At 46.7% G+C, this 20,283-nt stretch overlaps 1 protein-coding gene across 10 annotated transcripts in view; it reads left to right on the forward strand.

Annotated features, from left to right (window-relative positions):
- The window catches only part of PTCH1 (patched 1), a 70,553-nt gene extending 57,479 nt beyond the window's left edge, over positions 1-13,074 (forward strand). For 9 of the 10 annotated variants that reach the window (XM_025423106.3, XM_025423104.3, XM_025423109.3 and 6 more), the window contains 6 exons: positions 224-361; positions 3,411-3,553; positions 6,630-6,729; positions 7,272-7,526; positions 9,145-9,700; positions 10,189-13,074. In XM_025423106.3, the coding sequence (XP_025278891.1) occupies positions 224-361; positions 3,411-3,553; positions 6,630-6,729; positions 7,272-7,526; positions 9,145-9,699 (1,191 nt within the window). In that variant the 3' untranslated portion in view covers position 9,700; positions 10,189-13,074. Of the gene's footprint in view, positions 1-223; positions 362-3,410; positions 3,554-6,629; positions 6,730-7,271; positions 7,527-9,144; positions 9,714-10,188 lie in introns of all 10 variants that reach the window. The other variant, XM_025423105.3, reaches the window with a different exon arrangement.
- Positions 13,075-20,283: the final 7,209 nt, after the last annotated feature.

A 20,283-nucleotide genomic window follows, 5' to 3' on the forward strand; every position in this document is an offset into this window, starting at 1 on the left:
CTCCTTGAACAAGCTGCTGTCCCAAAGCAGCTATCCCAAAATTGTCCCAAAGTCTCTCTTCTCGGCAGCAGTGCAGTGATTTTGAAAGTAAAGACAGGTGTTCAGAGTAAAAGCAAGTCCATGCTTCCGTTGTATGTGGGTCCTGGCTGTTTCTCTCCCCTTGATCTGGAGTGAGTCCTGTCCTGTCTGTGCCCATCTGCTCATTGCGTGCATTTTCTTAAAGGTGACGGTGCTGGCTTTGATGACAGTCGAGCTCTTTGGCATGATGGGCCTCATTGGAATCAAGCTGAGTGCTGTGCCAGTGGTCATCCTGATCGCTTCTGTCGGCATAGGAGTGGAGTTCACCGTTCACGTTGCTCTGGTATGGGAGACCCCTTCATTGAGAACTTTATGGCAAGGCCAGACATTCATTCTGGCCCTCATTAGTCTCTGGGTTGGGGACCTTTGCGTTTTTTCCAACATCAAGGAACACACGTAACACGTGTCATAATGAAGAGGCTTCAGACCACAGGCCTTCCCAGCGAGAAGTGGCTGAAATTTAGGTGGATTCCTTCCCTCTGGGACAGTCTAAGGGCAGGGCATCGGAGGTAAAAGGGTTGGCAGTGGGCCGGGAGGGATTCTGCTTATTTGGTGTCATTAGTGTCATGACAGGTCAGTAAGTTGTCAGTTTTGTTCCTGAGTTAGATGGTATGAGTGTGTGTGAGTGTACACAAATACACACATTTTTTAAAACCACAGTTATAAAGAAGAGATAAAGTGAGACCACACTCACAGGCATGGGGCAGCATGACAGAGGAACTGCTTTCTCACCTGAGCCCACCCACCTTCGACCTATTTGCTTCCAAATTCATGAGAGCAGGAAGTACGAGGACCAGGGTTGCTCTCAACAGGATTTTTCCCCTCTCTCTTTCTGTGCCCAGCCTGTGAGCAGGAGGAAGTTAAACGTCAGGGGGAGTCTTTAAACCAAGAGACAAGGGACGCCTAGGTGGCTCAGCAGTTTGGAGCCTGCCTTTGGCCCAGGCTCCCTGCATGGAGCCTGCTTCTCCCTCTGCCTGTGTCTCTGCCTCTCTCTGTGTGTCTCCCATGAATAAATAAATAAATAAATCTTAAAAAAAAAAAAACCAAGAGACAAACCCATCATGTACATTTATCAGAAAATTACTCAAAAGCCTCTGAGTAGTGTGTGAATTATGTTCTGTCCACACTTGTGCTTACAGCCTAAGTCCTTGAGGGTGTTGGTAGGCACTCAATAAATATATATTGGCTGAAGAAATACTGATGTTGGAATGCCCTAGATAGGAAACCTAGCATTGAACCTGGGTCAAATTACTTTCAGTCTTGCTTTTGCAGTCACTAGAGTTGATTTTCCTTGGGCTCAACACATGGCATGTGCATGTCTGCACGTGTGCATATCCGCACATATGCTCTGTCTTGTGCCTTCTTAGTTTCTCCACAAGGAGTCTTTCAGGGGCATTTGCAGGCAGCTTAGAAACTGTAAACTGTGTTTCAGAAAGCATGTTTTGTTGAAGTTGTCCCATTTCAGCAAAAAACTGATAATACAGAACCAGTATTCTCTAGGTTTTGAGCCTACCCAAATTATTTTCCTCCATTGAGCTGGGAGGAGGGAGAGGGGATTTTTTATTTAAAAGAAGAGTTCACAAAAAAAAAAAAAAAAGGAGAGCTCACAGCCTAGGACCTAGAACATAAATAATTCTTAATATCTCCAGAATTGAGAAAACTTTCCATGAGAGTTAAGAATCCACCAGTCCCTTTATTCTGATGCCAGTGAAAACCACTTGTTTTGGTAGCTAGCATTGCAAACAAGAGCATTCTAGAACAGGTTTTCATGGTGGAAGGGAAAACTGCAGCTTGTTGTGGCACTCTGGGCTTTACACATGAGGTGGTACGAACATCAGTGTGCACACCAGTGCTGGATAAACGATTAAGGAATGCTTCCACCGCTCATACAAAATTTAATTCCAAGAATTTAAGGAGTCCCAAAAGCCACCTTGGCTTTGTGAGCAGTAATCCCTGCTCAGTGCTCATAGCCTACACTTTCCTTGAGAGACTGTCCATGTGCAAAATACGGTGTCCTTACCTGAGCATGTATGTGAAGGTCTACTTAAAGTGGGTCGGTGCTGCTCTTTTGGGCTTTGTAAAATGATGGAATAAGGCTGGTGAGGAGCACTATTCTTCTATGAACATCTTGAGAGAATCAGTAGGTTCCTGTCAGTTCCCTGTTCCCCACAACATAAGTTGTATGTGAGATGATGCAACCCAACTTGACCCTTGTTGCCTCATGGCCCACGTATGGCACAAAGTAACATGGTTCCAAACCATCTTGGTGCTTTCCTCCCAAGACAGAAAGGCAATTCTGCTGACCCTAAAGCCTTCCCCACTTCTGAAAGAGTATGTGCTTTCTAGAGCATACGCACTTTAGAGAAAAGTATGAAAACTCATAGTACATTTTTGCATACTTTTCTTTCTTCCTCTGTTCAAGAGAACAACCTGAGTGTTCTTCCACAAGTTACGCAAGGGACGGAGTGTACCCAGTGTGTGGTTGGTCTTGATTTTTAAGGAACTGTGGTCTGCAGAGTTCCCAAGCCTTCTTTTCTCAGCATATCCCAGAGCAGCCTTTTAACTTTCAGGCAGAGAAAGGGCTTGTGCCAGGCTCCTGTTAGGGTCTCACCAAACGGCCAGGCAAGGTTTAATAGTAACTGACTCACATTAACCCAGTCCTGGGTCACCCTGCAAAGCCAACAGTCTGATATGCTGGGGCTCACTCTATAAAGTTGCCATTTGGTATCAAGAGCATTCTTGACCTAGTGGAGCTTTAGGACATGAAGGAGGTGGGGATAGGACCACATAGAGGTAGAACTTTTTGAATTTTGAGTCCTAAGTTTTTCCTGTGACACTTCCATGGCACATTAGTTTGAACACAGCAAGGGAAATCCTGCCTCATCGTGAGGAAGAAGGTACTTAGCACCCAGTTGCGTGCACCCCTCAGCTGGGCCTGCTTGGAAGTAAGATCTGAACCTTCCACAAAATCGAGAAGGGTGCTCTCATCTTCACTCTGTGGGCCCAGATAAATGCCAGAGATCATGTAGGGTGGGGAGGAAAGCCCAGGGCAGCCACAGCAAGAAAGAAAAGAGGACATTTTGCTCATTTTTGTATCATTTCTGTTTGGTTTTTAATTTAAAGTAAATATGCTTTCTGTCTTTTTTTGTGGCAGTTCAAGATTTACATCAACACCAAATATGACACGGTATCACGAACAGGTCACATTAGCATAAGTCTAGGTTTGGCGTCTTGAGCCATCCAGATTAAATATTCCAGAAGCTAAAACAGAAGCTGTTCTGAGAAGGTCTGTAGGTCCGGGTGCCCACTCACCTCCCCTTGTCCTTGCGCAGGCTTTCCTGACAGCCATTGGTGATAAGAACCGCAGAGCCGTGCTGGCGCTGGAGCACATGTTCGCGCCCGTCCTGGATGGCGCCGTGTCCACTCTGCTGGGAGTGCTGATGCTGGCGGGCTCGGAGTTTGATTTCATTGTCAGGTAAGCAGGAGGGGAGACGGTTCTCACTCCTAAGAATCATTATCACTCCTGTGATCTCCATTGCATATTTCCTTCTGTATCTGTACGTAGCTGCCTGTCTTCATGGTGACTATACTCTCCCCCACCAGATTTATTTGAGCTATGACCGACACATAAAAATCGTATATTTTTAAGGCATACAATGTGATGTGTGGCTGTACGAATACATTGTGAAATGATCACCACAGTCCATGACTCCACTTCCTATTGAGTTTTTTAACTCAGAGACCTGCTGAGCGGTAGAAGGACAAGCTCTCTTCTAGAGCCATCTTAGGGAACAGCTTGGGGAGGAGAGATGGAGAGTCTGTGACCAGTAGCAAAGAGCTCCACAGCGTGAAACCAGGGGGCCACCCAGTACCCCAGTTCTGACCTTGGTTCCCCTTCACTGACCTCCATTTCTCTTCAAAACGATAGAACACTTACAGATACCTAAAATTGTCAACTATATTTTAGTCTTCTAAGAAGCAGAGGTAGTGTGCCCAGACTTCACGTTCAGGTTCTTAGTAAGATGTAGAGAACATTAAATGTGTGAGTTTGGTGTCAAATCTTGGTAATCGAGACCTAGTTTGGATACTTCTTTTTGGATCCCTAGGCAAGAAGTTTCTGGTGGATTTATGAAGAATAAGAGTTTTTGGCTTAGAAAAGGAGTTTTCCCTTCTGAAAAGAATTTGAGAACTGCAGGGAAAGACTATTTTCTTCTCTGCCCCAGTGGGCAGCAGGGCAGCAGAGATTAAGCCTTCCTCGAAGGCATGCCAGAGTTGCATCAGCGTAGTTAGCACAGGGCAAGTGCAGAGGTGGCACAGCTATCACGGTGTGGACCAGAACTTCTCCGACCACATCATGCTTCTGAATCATCCAAGGCTCTGCAAATGCAGCTTGGATGTCGCTAGGGGTAGGGAGGGTGCAGAGCAGAGTTTGTAGTTCCAGCCAGCTCCCAGGTGATACCCATGCCACCGGTCTTCTCAACCCAGCGCCGTTAATCAGCTAACAATCCAATTAGTACATTCTTGTTTGCCAATACCAGGTAAATGTGTGCCTGAATTAGATCAAGCTTTTGGCCTGAGTTTTATTTTCAGCTCTTAACTTGACTTTGACCTTTCCTTTATTTCCATAGCATATGCGTATTTGGGCATTAGTAGATGTTTCTTTATGGGGTAAAACCCCTATGTCAAGGAGAGTTTCTTTTACATGATTTCTTATGAGGTGCTCGTTACACAGTGTTGAGTGAGAAACATGTAACGAGCACCTTGTAAGTGCCATCAAAGGCAGCAGCAAGTAATGTGGACCTCATCCCCCTCCATGTAGCGTACAGTCTTGGAGGGTAGAGGGAGCTGATAGGTGGTGCAGCAGCATGGGGAAATGATGGGTATGATGGGATCTCAGAGGATCTCAGCCTTGCAGGGATGCTGAGTGAGCCACAGTGGGGGTATCTTTGCCAGAATCAGCGCAACCAGCTGGGAACCAGGATGGAGGGCAGAGTCCCACCTCTCCTCTAACCCATGGCTTCCTGTTCTCTCCCAGAGATATCAGGGTTCTTGTTTCAAGCACTTAAAAGGGCTTCCCATTTTCTAGAACTGGATGGATTAACCAGATAAAGCCCTCACTGAGGTCAGCTAAATGAGCAGACATTGTATACACTAAGCCGTCAGAAATCTAATTGGTCTGTTTATTCTACAGTTAGATGGATGGGATGCAAATGTCTTAATGCTGCTGCTGATATATGCTTCAGCCTAAAGTTCCAGCAGTTTACATTAGAGCAAGACATTGGCAGCTTGCTTTTTACTAATGCAGCTCAGAAGTTTCTAGTGTTTACAATAGCTGCGAGGTATTTGTATTTTTATAGGGATTCTCACTCCTTTCATCTAATGTCGAAACATATAGTCATGGCAAAGTTTGATGCCTGTTCTGTTTTATGATCAAGAGGACCATTAACAGATAGATATCTTGCCTTCCTCCCTCACAGAACATCCTGAGCATCCCCCCCCCCCCCGCCCGCGCCAATTCTAGCAAAATTGCCCTAGATATCATTAGTTCCAGAAGACATACACTTGAGTGGAGCCCACTCCCTCCAGCTGTGTGGAGTGTCCGCCAGCAGCTCTCCTGAGCTGACAGGTTTACCTTGGTATTCATGAAGGATCCCAGACCTTAGCCCTCAGTGGTGGGAAAGCAGGGCCACTTGTGCACTCTCCTCGTCTTCATGGTGCTGTGGCCTTTATGTGTGAATTGGCTGACGCAAAACAAGAGTATTCAGAGATGCTAAATTGTTCAACAAAAGATTGGCCCACAGAGCAGCCCCCTCATTGTGGACCGCCCTCCCCCGCAAATACCCCAGCAACCACAGAATGGGCAGCGTTTTCTTTGGAGAAAGCTGGTTCTTGTGTGCTAAAAAAAGGTTGCAATTGGAGCCGTTTGGTAAAACTGGAACTCACAGAATTCTAGGCAGAAAGTTGTGATTAATGAAAGCCCAGGGAAAGCCTTACCTGATACGCTAGAGACTTAATTAGAGATTCTGCTCTAAGATGCAGAAGCATTTCACAGTGGATTAGCTGCCTGCAGAAGTGGGCTGCTTTTCCTCCTGAGCTAAATTGTTTAAATTCTACACCCTTCACTTCATTTGTTTGCTTCTGCTGGGTTTTCACGGACAGGGCCCCTCTGCATTGTGTTTGTGCTTCCAATCTGCTCAGCAATTCAGCTCACATTCCATATTTTTGTGTTTGTGTAACACATTCATAAATAACATTACATGCCAGGAGATTTCAGCAAATTAACAAACTAATTTTTCTCTTTTCCCTTCACAAACTAACACTTTGGGTTGTGGAATGTAGACCTCGACCTTGTAGTCACAAGGTAAAAAAAGGGGGGAAAAAAACCCCTAATCTCCTGCTGAATTTGAACCACAGTTTTATAACCACCTTTTCAAACATGTGGGCTGTGTTAATTTCTGGTTTTGACATACTACGTAACATTTGGGCACGTGAAGGCTAGCTTCATTTACTTTTGTCACAGTGAATGTTCCTGTTTCTCTTTTGTCTTCAAGGTATTTCTTTGCTGTTCTGGCGATCCTAACAATCCTGGGTGTTCTCAACGGGCTGGTTTTGCTGCCAGTCCTTCTGTCCTTCTTCGGACCGTATCCTGAGGTCAGTAATTCCCAGGAGTAACGTACCATCCTCAGGCCGCCTGCATGCTGCCCTTCTTAGGGTCACTGTTGATTTAGATACGTAGGTAGAGCAGCATTACTGACTGTTTACCGTTCCAGTAAAAAGTCAACAACAATAGCTTTTTTTCTCTTCAATTTAATAGTTTGGGGGATGTAGTACTCATTTTGGTTCAGTTTGGTCTGGGTATTTTAAACCACTTAAGTGATTGGCAGCCTGAGTCTTGTAGTTCTCTATCAGTGAAGCATTTTCCACTCAAGATGAGTATCCGGGCTTAAAAAAACAAAAGGGCATAGGCTGCTTCTCAGAGTGTAAAAGCAGAGGGCAGTTCCTTTGCTCCAGCCAATAGGCCTGATGGTCCTCGCGATGGCAGCGTGGGTATGGTGAACATGGGATAGTGGGAGAGGCTGGGGCCATGGGGGGCCAGGTGCAGAGACCCCCAAGTGATACTGTGCTTTGTGCTTTGAACGTGACCAGCAGGTAAATGAATGATAATACTTTTACTGTGGAATCTCCTTAAATAGGTATCTCCAGCCAATGGGCTGAACCGACTGCCCACCCCTTCCCCTGAGCCACCCCCCAGTGTGGTCCGGTTTGCCGTGCCACCCAGCCATGCAAACAATGGGTCTGATTCCTCTGACTCGGAGTACAGTTCTCAGACTACAGTGTCGGGCATCAGTGAAGAGCTTCGGCACTACGAGGCCCAGCAGGGCACCAGGGGCCCTGCCCACCAGGTGATCGTGGAAGCCACAGAAAACCCCGTCTTTGCCCGCTCCACTGTAAGTCACCCAAGGGGCAGCCCCCGCCTCCTCCGAACAGCAATTCCCAGACAGATAGGATTTTAAAATAAAGTAGAGATTAGGTGGAATCATGAAATTGCTATTGTTTGACTCCCTAAACTATAAAAACATCAGTTCCATGTGGTCAGATGTTTTATGGATTGAAAAGGGCAGTGGCCAGTAACATTAGCTATGGGAAGCATAGGTGTGCATCTCATTCAGGCTGAGTACAATTGGAGCTTAAGAGCCAGAGGTAAAGTGTGCTTTGCTGGGACTTCTGTGGTTTTTGGTTGTTTTGTTTTTAAGCTACGTGTCATTTTAGAATAACACTTTTTAAAAATGTAGTGGTATTTTTATTGCCAACAGAGTGATTTTTCTCCTCCCCCTTCTGTTACATTTAAATGCCCTTGGTACAAAATGATTTCAGTTACTGATGCCTAAGACGTTACCACAAGTAGCTGGAGAGAGCAGAGGAGCTCAGCCCTCAGTCATTCAGGAAAACCATGAGAACCCAGGAGCCCCTTCTCAGAGACTCCAAGAGCCATAGCCATGTCCTGCCCTCTCTGTGCTCCCCAGGATAGCCTCAGCTCCCCAGGCCCAGAGCACAGCACACAAAACCCAAGGAAGGTTCTAAGACTTGTATTACTCCAACTGAGGGCCTCCTGCTGTCCCTCCAGGAAATGGGTATTCCAGTCCCAGGCCACAGCAGCCCTAGCATGAAAGAGAGAGAGGCCAACCAAATAACCTAAATTTTCCTCCTCTTACCCCCCGTGACGATGCCTGCTGAGCTGCAGTGTGAATCTGGTTTTGTTCAGCGGGAGCCTAAAAATAGGTACAAGCTGAACGACTTTGAAGTTGGTCACGGTCCTTTTGATTGATGTGGCCACTGTGTTGCTCCATGCTTTGTATAGAGACCCAGAAACCAGATTCCTAACAACCGGACAGAGCAGCGCTGCCCCATAGAACTTTCCGTGATGATGGAAATGCTCCCTCTGTGCTCACCGATATAGTGAGCACTGACCACATGTGGCTGTTGGGCAGTTGAAATGTGGCTAGTGCAGCAAAGGAACTGAATTTGGAATTTTGTTCATTTGAGTGTAAAGAGCCATATGTTCCTAGTGGCTACCGCGTTCAGCAGCGTACATATAGACAGTCCTGCCAATGTACTGCGTTTGGGTGAGCCAGAGCCAGATGTTCAGCAGTTTACAAAGAGGAGGACCTTGAGATCTGACCCTGCAGCACAGGGTGGGGTGGCATGCTGGAGGAGGGAGGCAGCCCTGGTACCTCCAACCACAGCCCTGCATTTATGGGCAGTAGCCATATGTGTCCGGCCAGCTGTGCTAGAGAAGGCCTAGATGCCAGGTCCAAATGAGGCCTTCCTCTGCCACGTCAGGGAGGTTCTAAAAGAACAGGTTTTTCTTTTGTTGGTGGGAGGCCCCGTTGGTTCCCCGAGGCCTCTCCCAGCCATTTGTGGGGTTGACTGAGCACTGGGTGAAGAGCTGTGTGTGGGTGGCCAGCAGGAGCCTGCGCCAAGAAGAGAAGGCTGGGCGCTGCAAGGGGTGATACCCCGCCTGGGGTGAGCGTCCCGCCTGTTGTAACCTGCCCTTGCCCTCTGCAGGTGGTCCATCCCGAAGCGAGACATCACCCACCCTCAAACCCTCGACAGCAGCCCCCCCTGGACTCAGAGCCCCTTCCTCCTGGGCGACCAGGCCAGCAGCCCCGGAGGGAACCCCCCAGAGAAGGCTTGCGGCCGCCCCCCTACAGACCGCGCAGAGACGCTTTTGAAATTTCTACTGACGGGCATCCTGGCCCTGGCAGTAGGGACCGTGCGGGCCCCCGGGGAGCCCGTTCTAACAACCCCCGGCACCCAGTGTTCACTGCCATGGGCAGCTCCGCGCCCAGCTACTGCCAGCCCATCACCACTGTGACGGCCTCGGCGTCCGTGACTGTTGCTGTGCACCCCCCGCCTGCGCCTGGGCCTGGCTCTGCTTGGAACCCCAGAGGAGGACTCTGTCCGGGCTACGGGGACTGCCCGGAGACTGACCACAGGCTATTTGAGGACCCCCACGTGCCTTTTAACGTCCGGTGCGAGAGGAGGGATTCCAAGGTGGAAGTCATAGAGCTGCAGGATGTGGAATGTGAGGAGAGACCCCGGGGCGGTAGCTCCAACTGAGGTGCGTGTGGCAGGTGGGTGGCCCCGGGTGTGTTGGAGGGATGCTCGGGGCAGAGCTCCTTGGGGCTTCTCAGACTGCCTTCTCCAGGAGCCAGACCGAACCCCAGTGACCTCTGATGCCCAAGCTTTGTCATCCTTGGGGAACTGGTCGAGTCCCAAATTGGGTCCCTCATCTTGCAGCTAACCTGGTGAGCGTTAGTGCAAGTTCACAAGGATGCTGGCAGCTGCATCTTTCACCTGGTTTTCAGTCTCTATAAGGCACCATAACAGGTACATATGATGCATAGCTTGGGGAATGGACACATCCATGTCTCTGGCCCTCCAATCACAGAAGGGTTCGCCACCTGTCCCTGGAAGCCCCTCATGCCCTCACTCAGCACCCCCATCCTGATCCTAATACCGTTGACCAGTTTCCTTGATTTTGTGCTTTCTTAAATATATGGACTCGTAACACCTGTTGCCTCATTTGATTTCTTTTTTCTTTTAAAGGATGAGCAGAATCTGATGCAAAGAGGCCAAAGATTGGAAGCCCCCGACCCCCACCCCCAAACTGCTTGAAGAGAACTGCTTAGAGTTACACAGATGTGCACACCAGAAGAGCAGTTCAGCGTTACTGTAACCGATTGTATTATTTTGTGAAATAGTTCTATAAATATTTAAGAGGTGTACACATATGTAATATACAAAGGAACGAACGGATATAAAGTAGTGTGATGTGGGCCTTCGCCACCACTGCCCCCAGAGCAGGCAGTGGGGAGGCCGCCGCAGGGCCCCTCCCGAATTGTACATGGATCTCTGTGCCACAACCAAGCTTAACTTAGTCTTAAATTTCAGCATATGTTGCTGCTGCTTAAATATTGTATAATTTACCTGTATAATTCTATGCAAATATTGCTTATGTAATAGGATTATTTTGTAAAGATTTCTGTTTAAAATATTTTTAAATTTGCATATCACAACCCTGTGGTAGTATGAAATGTTACTGTTAACTTTCAAACACGCTATGCGTGGTAATTTTGTTGTTTAATGAGCAGATATGAAGAAAGTACATTAACCCCGGTGGCTTCTCCAGGTGTAATTGGATGTGATTCTGTTTGGCTGTGTGTGTGTGAACACGTGCGTGGTTTCCCAATGTACTGTACTGTGATTTTATTTTTTTCTTTTTCTTTTTTTTTTTTTTTGTCTCTTTTCACTGTCTGTAATCCTTCATGGGCTCTGCCCTAGTTAGGCTGGAAGAGTCAGGATATCTTTATTGCTTGGTGCTGGTGGAAAGCTAGCCTTGAATGTCGCCTTACCATTTGCCAGACCTGCTTCAGGTCCAAGGCATCTCTTTCAATCATGGCTGCTATCCAGACACTCCCAATTCATGCCTCAGAGGAGACGGGCTGTGTCACGTGGGTCACTGTGGTGGACATTGGAACCTCAGGATTTAGAGCTAATATCTGTTCATCTTCATTGGTATTAAAGAGTTAGAAGACACATTTAGTGGTGAGCTCCCACCGGGCCACAAACATATACTCTAGAGATGCAGCCTTCATGGTACCTCTTGTCACACACACACACACACACACACCTTCAAAAGTTTAAGAGCAAATTGCAAATCTTTCAGAAGCAATGACCCTGCTACAAGTAGAAAAACCTGTTAATTCAGCGCCCACTGTCAACCTAGAGGTGATGTTCCGAGTCCCTACGGTTTAAATTCCCCCTCTTCCTAAATTGCATAGTTGGTTGGGGCTTTTTGCATCCATTTGTACCTTCTTTAAAAATAAATAGCATCTAGTGTGGTGATACAGCGTCAGAAGTTCTGATAAGAGCTTCCAAAGGATCCTTCTCAGTGTGCTACTATTAATGTGATGGGTACACACCTCCTAAATCAACGGTGTCCCTCCTCCCAACCTTAGTAGTGTTCTTTCCATGTGACACTGATCAGAGAGCAGGGAGATAGATGGTAATTGCATACACCCCACTGAAGATTGGATATGGAGGCAGATCTCTCAACCAGGCATTATATTTACAGATCTGCTTCTATATCATCATTCGTCTTGCTCTGAGGTTTGGTCTTCCTCCGCTCTCAGCTGGAGACCTGCAAGTGTCGGGGAGGCAGTCGATACCCAGACTAAGCTACTGTAGGAGCACAAATGGCAGCTCCCATTGTGCCCTCATGTTTCACACAGAAAATCTCAGTCAAAAGGCAATGGGCTCCCAGCAGTACCCAGCAGTATAGTGACCTCAGACCCTAAAACTTGCCGCAAAACTGTAAGATACTAATTGGAAGCCACCTGTGGCCACCAGGTGTGTGTGTTCATGTGCCAGGGGCCCCAGTGGGCCCGCCTCTACTGTTCAGAGCCTCTGTCAGCCACACTGTCACCTAACACCTAGCTCTGCTCAGAAAACTTATGTCCTGCATTCAAGAGAGAGATGGTGCAAAATTCTGAGGTCTGCTTCCCTCTGGCGCGTGGCATGCCCTCTTCACTCCTTTCCTGAGCCCAGCTTGTGTGGTGCATGACAGCTTGCATGCCCCCGCTTCTGCACAGTGTAGAACTCTCTCCCATGGTCACATTTGCAAAGGGAGAACTTGGGGACAGGCAGGCAGCCAGAATTTCTCTCTCTCTCTTTTTAAAATAGTTTTATTTTGTCTGTCTTGTTTGTTAATTTGGATGTTTTAATTTTTTAAAAAAATCTTTGCTGATATTTATAATTTTGTATCATAAGAATGTTTTCCTACACTATTTGTCATGCCAGTTTATAACAAAAAATGCAGGGATTTTATTTCTATTGGAAACACTATTACAGCTGTTTTACTTTTGAACAGAATTTTTATTTGTATAGAGTGCTTACTAATGTTAAATAGTTCAGAGTATATAACATTTTCATTAAGGACTCATGGTAGGTGTTAGTGTAAGGAGTTTAAAGGAAATAAATATTCAAACTGGGTCTCATTGTCTGCCAGTTTGGGCAGAAATGGGTTTGTGTCATTTCAATTACAAAGATAAAAGTATGCCATATAATTTATTTATATGAAAATTTATTTTTGTAGTGTATATAGTAGTCATCAAGTCTTTTGACAAAAGTATATTTTTAAAGAATTTATATGTGATGAATCCATAATGTCTGGAACTTTGCTGAGACATGAGTGGGGCACACTTTTCATTGTAAAGTACAGCAAGGAAAAGAAAATGTCTAACAGTGTTAAGAGAGTGAGAGATCGAGTAAATATTCATGCGATTGTGAAATATGTATTAGTTACCATTTGTGACCTAGTGTGGTTCTCATTTTAAACCTTGGAAGGCAAAAATGTACAAACTCTCTAAATATTAATGTTCAAACACTGATAGAAATTCTAACATGAATAAAAATAATATAACTTGTTGGTTATGTGTTTGTTCATAGAATTTTTTTTTTCAAAGATTCTACTTGTTTGAGAGAGAGAGCGGGAATGGGGGGAGGAACAGAGGGAGAGGAGGGACAAACAGACTCTGCGCTGAGTGGGGAACCCGACATGGGGCTCAATTCCCGGACCCTGAGATCGTGACCTGAGCAGAAATCAAGAGTTGGACACTTAACTGACTGAGCCACCTGGGCGCCCCTATTCACAGACTGTGTTTTAATTATATTTTACAAAGGCAGTTAGCATGTCAGGCCACCATAAACTTCATTGTTTTGTCTTAGTAAGATTGCTAAAGAATCCTTCCTTGTCCTACCTCATGGAAGCATTGTTGATAGAAGAACTGTAGGTTTTTATTTTCCAACATCAAGAGAGTTCCTAAATTATTGTTCAAAATTATATCCTGTCATCTCGTACCAATATTTTTTACGTGATGCCTGATAATTAGAGGGAATATTTATAAAGACAAATGTGATGATTATCAAAATAAACGAAGGTACCACACTTTTAAACAAGGTAGCTGACCATATGGGGCTGATTGAGCCTGATACAGAGTGGCTCTTCCTGAATTTCCATGATCTGATTATGTCTCATCTTCATTGTAGCCAATGGAGAAAAATAAGGCCAGGAATATCATACCCAACTGAAAGCAAGGAATGGTGGGGAGGAACTTGAGACCCAAATTGTCACGAACACATGGTGAGAGGTCAGCAAACTGCAGTCCACAGGCTCCCTCCTGTTTTTGTAAAGGTTTAGCAGAAGACAGATGCACCCATTGACATCCAGATAGTCCATCCATGGCCGCTTTCCAGCTACCACGGCAAAGATGGGTAGTTGTGACCCAGTGTAGCCTACAAAGCCTCAAATAACTTACTGGCCCTTGAGAGAGTTTGCCAACCCAGTTTAAGCTAGGGTTATCCTAGGCCAATGATACTTGGGTGGGGTTCATGGATCCACAGCTTTGACGTGCCTTGGAAGCTTTCCAGAAAGGCAGAATCTTCAGTGCCCCCCCCCCCCCCCCGCCCCCGAACTACTGAGTCAGAATCCCGAGAGTGAGGCCCAGGAACCCGTGCGCTAACCAGCTGTCCTGGTGGTTCTGAGCACCAGCGGAGACTGTCCCTAGACTCTTTCCAGCTGAATGTGTTCTGGGACCATAATCTGGTCAGGCTACGGCTACACAGCCAGTGCAGGCCAGATCTGAAAATGACGTAGAGATGCCAACTCCTGTGTCATCTTTCCACAAAAGCACATGTTCACCCGTGGGAAAGAGTGGAGACCTGTCAACTGTCTGTATCTGGGAGTCCAGAGAGAGGAAATCCTTTTCAGGGCTCTGCCACCGCAGGAGCAGGATGCCAGTGGAGGGTGTGGGCTTGTGACTCAGGCAGGGGAGGGAGGCCCCTCCAGGCCAGAGCCTGTCCCCCCTTCCAGCTGACGGGGGTGCAGGTGATCCGCTCTGACTTGGGCAGGTCGCTGGAAACCTTGGAGCCTCTGTATCCTCATCTGCATAGAAACTAAAGATAATGCGTGTCCTTTGCAGACTTCTGAAGGTGGAGAGCAGTGATGGTTGTGATGAGGTCTGGCCCAGAGGGGACAGTAGGAGTCAACTGAAAGAACTGGAACCCCTGTGGACCCCACACTGAATAAGATGCTCCAGTAATAAAATGTCCTTCCTTAACAGATCCATCATCTACAAACAACAGTCATAAAGTGTTAAGCAGAGTTTCCTGCCTTAGAACTTCATCATTTCACCTCCTAGTCTAATCAACAATCTCTTCCTAAAGCGCTTCGGTGGTGAACTTCATACATAATGCTCACTTGGTCATGGGGAATAGGTATCCCCTGAAACTGAGCATGGAAAATATTAATTGCATTAATTAGAATTCAAATTGAAAGACTCTTAGACATGTTTTATACCACCAAAATGAACATTCATTGCCATCCAATTTTATATTCTTTATAAATTACATATACCTAACTAAGTAAGCTAATTTAGTTTTTCATGTTGGCCTGGGGAGAAGTTTTTAATCAGATTTGTGTCCCCAAATCCACCATATTTATTCAGGACTTAGGTAAACCTAAGGCCCCATTATTTTTGGCACGATGGGTATATTTAACAGCTTTGGGAATGCTGCATGCTGCTAAATTTCGGGCAGCAGCCACATTGATGTAAAGGCAGGTGTTTCATTTTTGGTAACTGGCAACTGACCTCCCAAAAGAAGAAGTGGAGATGGCCTATTAATCATCCAAAAAGAATATTTGCCAAGTTTTAATTACTCTTAATGAAGGTTGTACCTAATGAGAACACGCCTCAAACACCAATCTGTCTAAGCATTCACATTGTCATGATGGAGAACATGTTGGACACCATTTTCTGCTTAGGTTCCCTGCCAGGAAATAACTGCCAATTAGGGATCTTGGAGGGAATTCTGATCTGTTAGGAACATGTTGGGCCTCAGGAAAACAGAGGGACCCAGGACTCTGTTACATAAAGAAGGGAGTAGTAGAGAAGACCCAAATGGAGCTTGGCCTGGCCAACGCATGTGCGTTCTACATGACAGGGTGTTTTTACTGTCATTGTTCTCACCTACTTTTTAGGAATTCCCTTTCTTGGGGCAAAGAGAATGGGCCTTTCAGCTGAGAGGGAGCCCTTGCCCTGACAGACACACCCCAGTGAGCACTGTCACTAGAAGAGGCAACCACAGCCACAGCTTTCTCAAAGTCAATTGAACCCCTTTACATTCCTTTTTTCTGGAGTGTGTTCCTTTACTCATCTGCTCCCTATCCACAGGACTTAAGAGCCAGGGTATAGGCGTATGATATAAGCTACCACTGAGGCAAAAATAAAGCCAGATAAGAGTTCACACTACAGCAAGCCCAGGAAATATCTCTGTCAATGGCAATATCTTTGTACAAAATGGACAACAGCTTGTATTTTCATGGAAAGGGGGGTGGTGGATCAGAGCCGGTTTTATTTTTGTAAAGAGAAAAATCATGTAGATGGAGGAGAAATTGATGAGCAAGTCCTGACTGGTGAGGACTGCAGCCTTAAGCCCACATTTAAGATGCCAAAAGAATAATCTTTGTAATTACAAATTTCAATCAGCAGCAGCAGTAGGTAGACTCCCGGTGAGAGCCTCTTATGCAGCAAGACGAGAAGCGAGATGAGGCAGGAGAAAAGCAGGAGGCTGTCGGCTATGGGCTGAGAGAGAACACAGCTCCCCACTGGGGGCCCGTGCTCAGGTGTCCACAGAACGGGGCCAGTACTCTGGAGAAGGCCGAAGTGCCACCAAAACTAGGAAAAAAGACCATTACAATGAGGAAGAGGCAAGCAAAAAAGAGTGGAAGAGAACACAAAGAGACAAAGATCTTCAAAACATCCATGGGGCCGCAAGAGCCATAGCCAGCCCATAAGACTCCTGTTGGTACCAAAGCCTCAATATGTGCCCTCGGCCCTTCTATCCCTAGATGCTCTTTCTTTCCTTATTCAGCTCCCACCTTACCTGGAACCGAGGAAGGCTATCACGAATCATGGGGATTTGTCACGAATCATGGGGATTTGTCACGAATCATGGAAGGCTAATGCCATCTGACACCTTGGACAGATTAGACCCCAGAAGTGTGGGGGCAGTGATAGGACATTTTTTTTTGGGGGGGGGGTAGTCACACAGAGAGAGAGAGAGGCAGAGACACAGGCAGAGGGAGAAGCAGGCTCCATGCACCGGGAGCCCGACGTGGGACTCGATCCCGGGTCTCCAGGATCGCGCCCTGGGCCAAAGGCAGGCGCCAAACCGCTGCGCCACCCAGGGATCCCTGATAGGACATTCTTAACAGGAGCCAGCACCCTCGGGAGGCAAGTCAGATTTAGGACCTGGATCTACGGTGGGCTCGGGTGTTCTCATTCTCTCATGGCCTTCCTCTTCCCTGTTTGTTTCACATGGTAATTTCGAAGGTACAGGCGACCGCCGTCTACACCCATCCTGCAGGGAAGAGCTTCTGGGCCCGAGCTGCCGTGTGTGCGCACCAGGTACACACCAGGTGCACACGAGTTTACGCCCGCGCTGAGGCTAACCGCCGCGATGGAGGAAGCAATTAGCAAATCTCTGACTTACCCTTCTGATGACACTTAAATTCCAAAAGCTACTTGGCTAAAATGTTTCTCCTTAATTAGAAGCAATTAATAGGTGAGGCTAGGTTTGCATTTCACAAGAGAGTTTGCATTTCATGCCCAAAGTCGCATAGTTCCTTCACCGACGGTCCCTAACGGCCGTGACCCGAAGGCGCACAACCGCAGCGGCGCGTCGGCCGGGCCCGTCCCAGGGAGAGCGCGGCCGGGCGTGAGCCGCCCCTTGGCCCAGCGCGCGCGCACCCACCTGGGCTGCAAAACACACGCCCTCTCGTTGCAGGTCCTGCCTGCCCTGCCCACCTTGACCCCTTCCGAATTTCCTCCTGTCTGGCCGGTTCCCTCTCCCGAGAAGGCGCGCCCGCCCTCCCCTCCTCGGTCGGGCCAGACTCTGGACACCGAGGCCCAGGGGACTCCCTCCAGAGTCCACAGGCTGAGGGCGGGGCGCACCCCGTGAGCAGTCGTGCTAGTAATCAGACCGCGGGTCAGGCCAGAGGTCACTGCGCCACACAAACCCACGGGACACGACGGGCCGGGCGCCGTGGGTGAGCAGGAGGGAGCACCGAAGTGCAAGAGGCCACAGGGAGAGATGGGAGCAGGTGGGGAGGAGACAACGAAGCCGCAGAGAAAGGAGAAAAGACCACGGTGAGTTAGGAAAGAGGAGACCGGCAAAGCCCGAGTGGGACGCAGCCCGGCTGGTGGAGGCCCGGCTGGTGGAGGCCCGACTGGTGGAGGCCCGACTGGAGGCCCTCATCACACACCAGGCAACGCCGGGGATCCGAGGCCAGCGTGGAAAGCATAGAATAGAGGAGCAGTCCTTTGGGTTTATGTGTTAGTTTTGTCCTCTATCTCCCTTTTAGTCTCCAAAATCTTAGAGGGAGAACTGTATTCAGAGGAAGAGTTGTCCAACTCCAGCCTCCAGGGCAAATCCAGACTGGGCACTTGTTTCTGTAAATAAAGTTTTATTGGAACACAGACATGTTGATGCACTTTTGTATGGTCTAGGACCGCTTTCATGCCACCGGGGCACAGTTGGGTTGTTGTGACAGACATCATTTGGCCTACGAAGCCTAAAGTATTTTCTGTGTGGCCACCCCTGGCTTGGCATATAATGTCTCCACGTTAAATCCTGTCTGCACTCTAGCCACCATACAGGCAATGGTGCTGATTCTTGCTATTTCTCAACACACCAGGCAGTCTTCCTTCAGGGCATTTCCACCTAATTCTTCCCTCCACCAGGACTGGACATTTCGTCTCCCAGACAGACAGACACACGGCTCATTCCCTCATCGAATTCAGGTCTTTGTCAAAACATCGCCTTCTCAGGGGACCCCACCTGCTCACCCGCTTTAAAACTGCAAACACAATCCACACCCCCACCCCAGCACCCCCATCTCCCTCTTCTGCCTAAGTTTCTTCACAGCAGTTCGTGTTTTCTAACATCTTCTATATTTTGTCAACTTCTTTGTTTATTGTCTTTCTCACCCTAGCAGAATGTTGGCTATTTGAAGACAGGGATTTGGCTATAGTATTTACTACCGTGTCCCCAAAGCTAGATCTGTGCCTGGAACATAGCACTCAAGTACAGTATTTGTTAAGAGAACGAACCGTACAAAGTACCTACTACAATTTCTCCCACTGTACGGATGAGAACACCAAGTTCCTGTGAGGTTGCAGGATCTGCTAGAGGTTGTAATGCAAGTAATGGATTTCTGAGCCTCCAGGCTTAAGCACCACCAGCGCAAACGCTATGGCAACTGTCTGCCTCTACTGTGCATCCGTGTCACAGCTGGTTACAGAGCGTGGCACCCTCTCTAGAGCCAGGCACCTTTCCAGATTGTGAGCAGGATAAAAGGAGTACCAGGAGCACAGTCCCTGATATGAAGAACCTTAAAGTCTAATTCTTTCTATTTCCCTACAAATATACGTAAATATAATGACACATGTATGTGAATTTTTTGTTTTACTTTACTTTTTACTAGAGCAAAATTTCAAATGCACGAATATAGCATAGAATAATGAGCCTCCAGGGTATTCAGTTCCAACAATTGGTAATGCTTCTCAGATTCTATTTTGTCTGTCCTCCTCCAATTTCTCATTGCCTACTGGAGTATTTTAACACAAATCCCAGACATCATCCCATTCCACCGACAGATACTTCATTATATATCTCCAACCAAGGATTTTTTTTTTTATTGAAGTACAGTTGATACACTAGGTTACATTAGTTTCAGCTGTACAAAATGGCAGTTTGACAACTCTATACATTATGCTATGCTCACTACTGGAGTACTGTTTATTTTCTCCTATTTTTTCAAGCAATCATTTATATAATTATTCAAAATCAAGCAAAAAAATGTTGGGTGCCTGGCTGGCTCAGTAGGTAGAGCATGCTTGCTCTTGATCTCAGGGTCATGAGTTTGAGCCCCACACTGGGTGTAGAGATTGCTTAAGTAAATGAACTTCAAAAACAAACCAAAAAAAAAGGCAATTTTTAAAAATATTTTAAAAAGAGATAAATGAAGATAGATATACAACTAGAATACGATGCATAATTTTTTAAAAAGGAATAAATCAAGAAAAATGAGATTCAAAGGGATGAATAAATTAGGAAAGATGTCATGAAGGAGCTGCCACTTGAATTTGGCCTTGAAGGATAGGTAGAGACTGTGAGTAGGACATTATCAATAAATGAAAGAGGCTGGCTAAGTCCCAGAAGATAAGAAACTGAGAATGTGTCTGGAAAATGAGAGGTCCCTTTTGTTGGAGCAGATGCCACCCATGAGCTATGCTTCTCAGAGTTCGGTCCTAGGACTATAGTAGCTTCAACATAACCTGGGAAATTGCTAGAAATGTGAAACCACAGGTTCCCCTGTGTGCAACTTCACTAAATCATAATCTCTGGGTTTGAGGCCCGGGAATCTGTTTTAATAAGTTCTCTAGGTGATTCTTTTTCTTTTTTCTGTTTTTTCTTTTTCAATTTTATTTATTTAAGTAATCTCTAAACCAACGTGGGGCTTGAACTCAGGACCTAGAGATCAGTAGTCACACTCTTCCATCTGAGCCAGCCAGGTGCTCA

Source organism: Canis lupus, chromosome 1 (genome assembly GCF_003254725.2).
Source record: "Canis lupus dingo isolate Sandy chromosome 1, ASM325472v2, whole genome shotgun sequence".
Taxonomy (NCBI): Eukaryota; Metazoa; Chordata; class Mammalia; order Carnivora; family Canidae; genus Canis; species Canis lupus.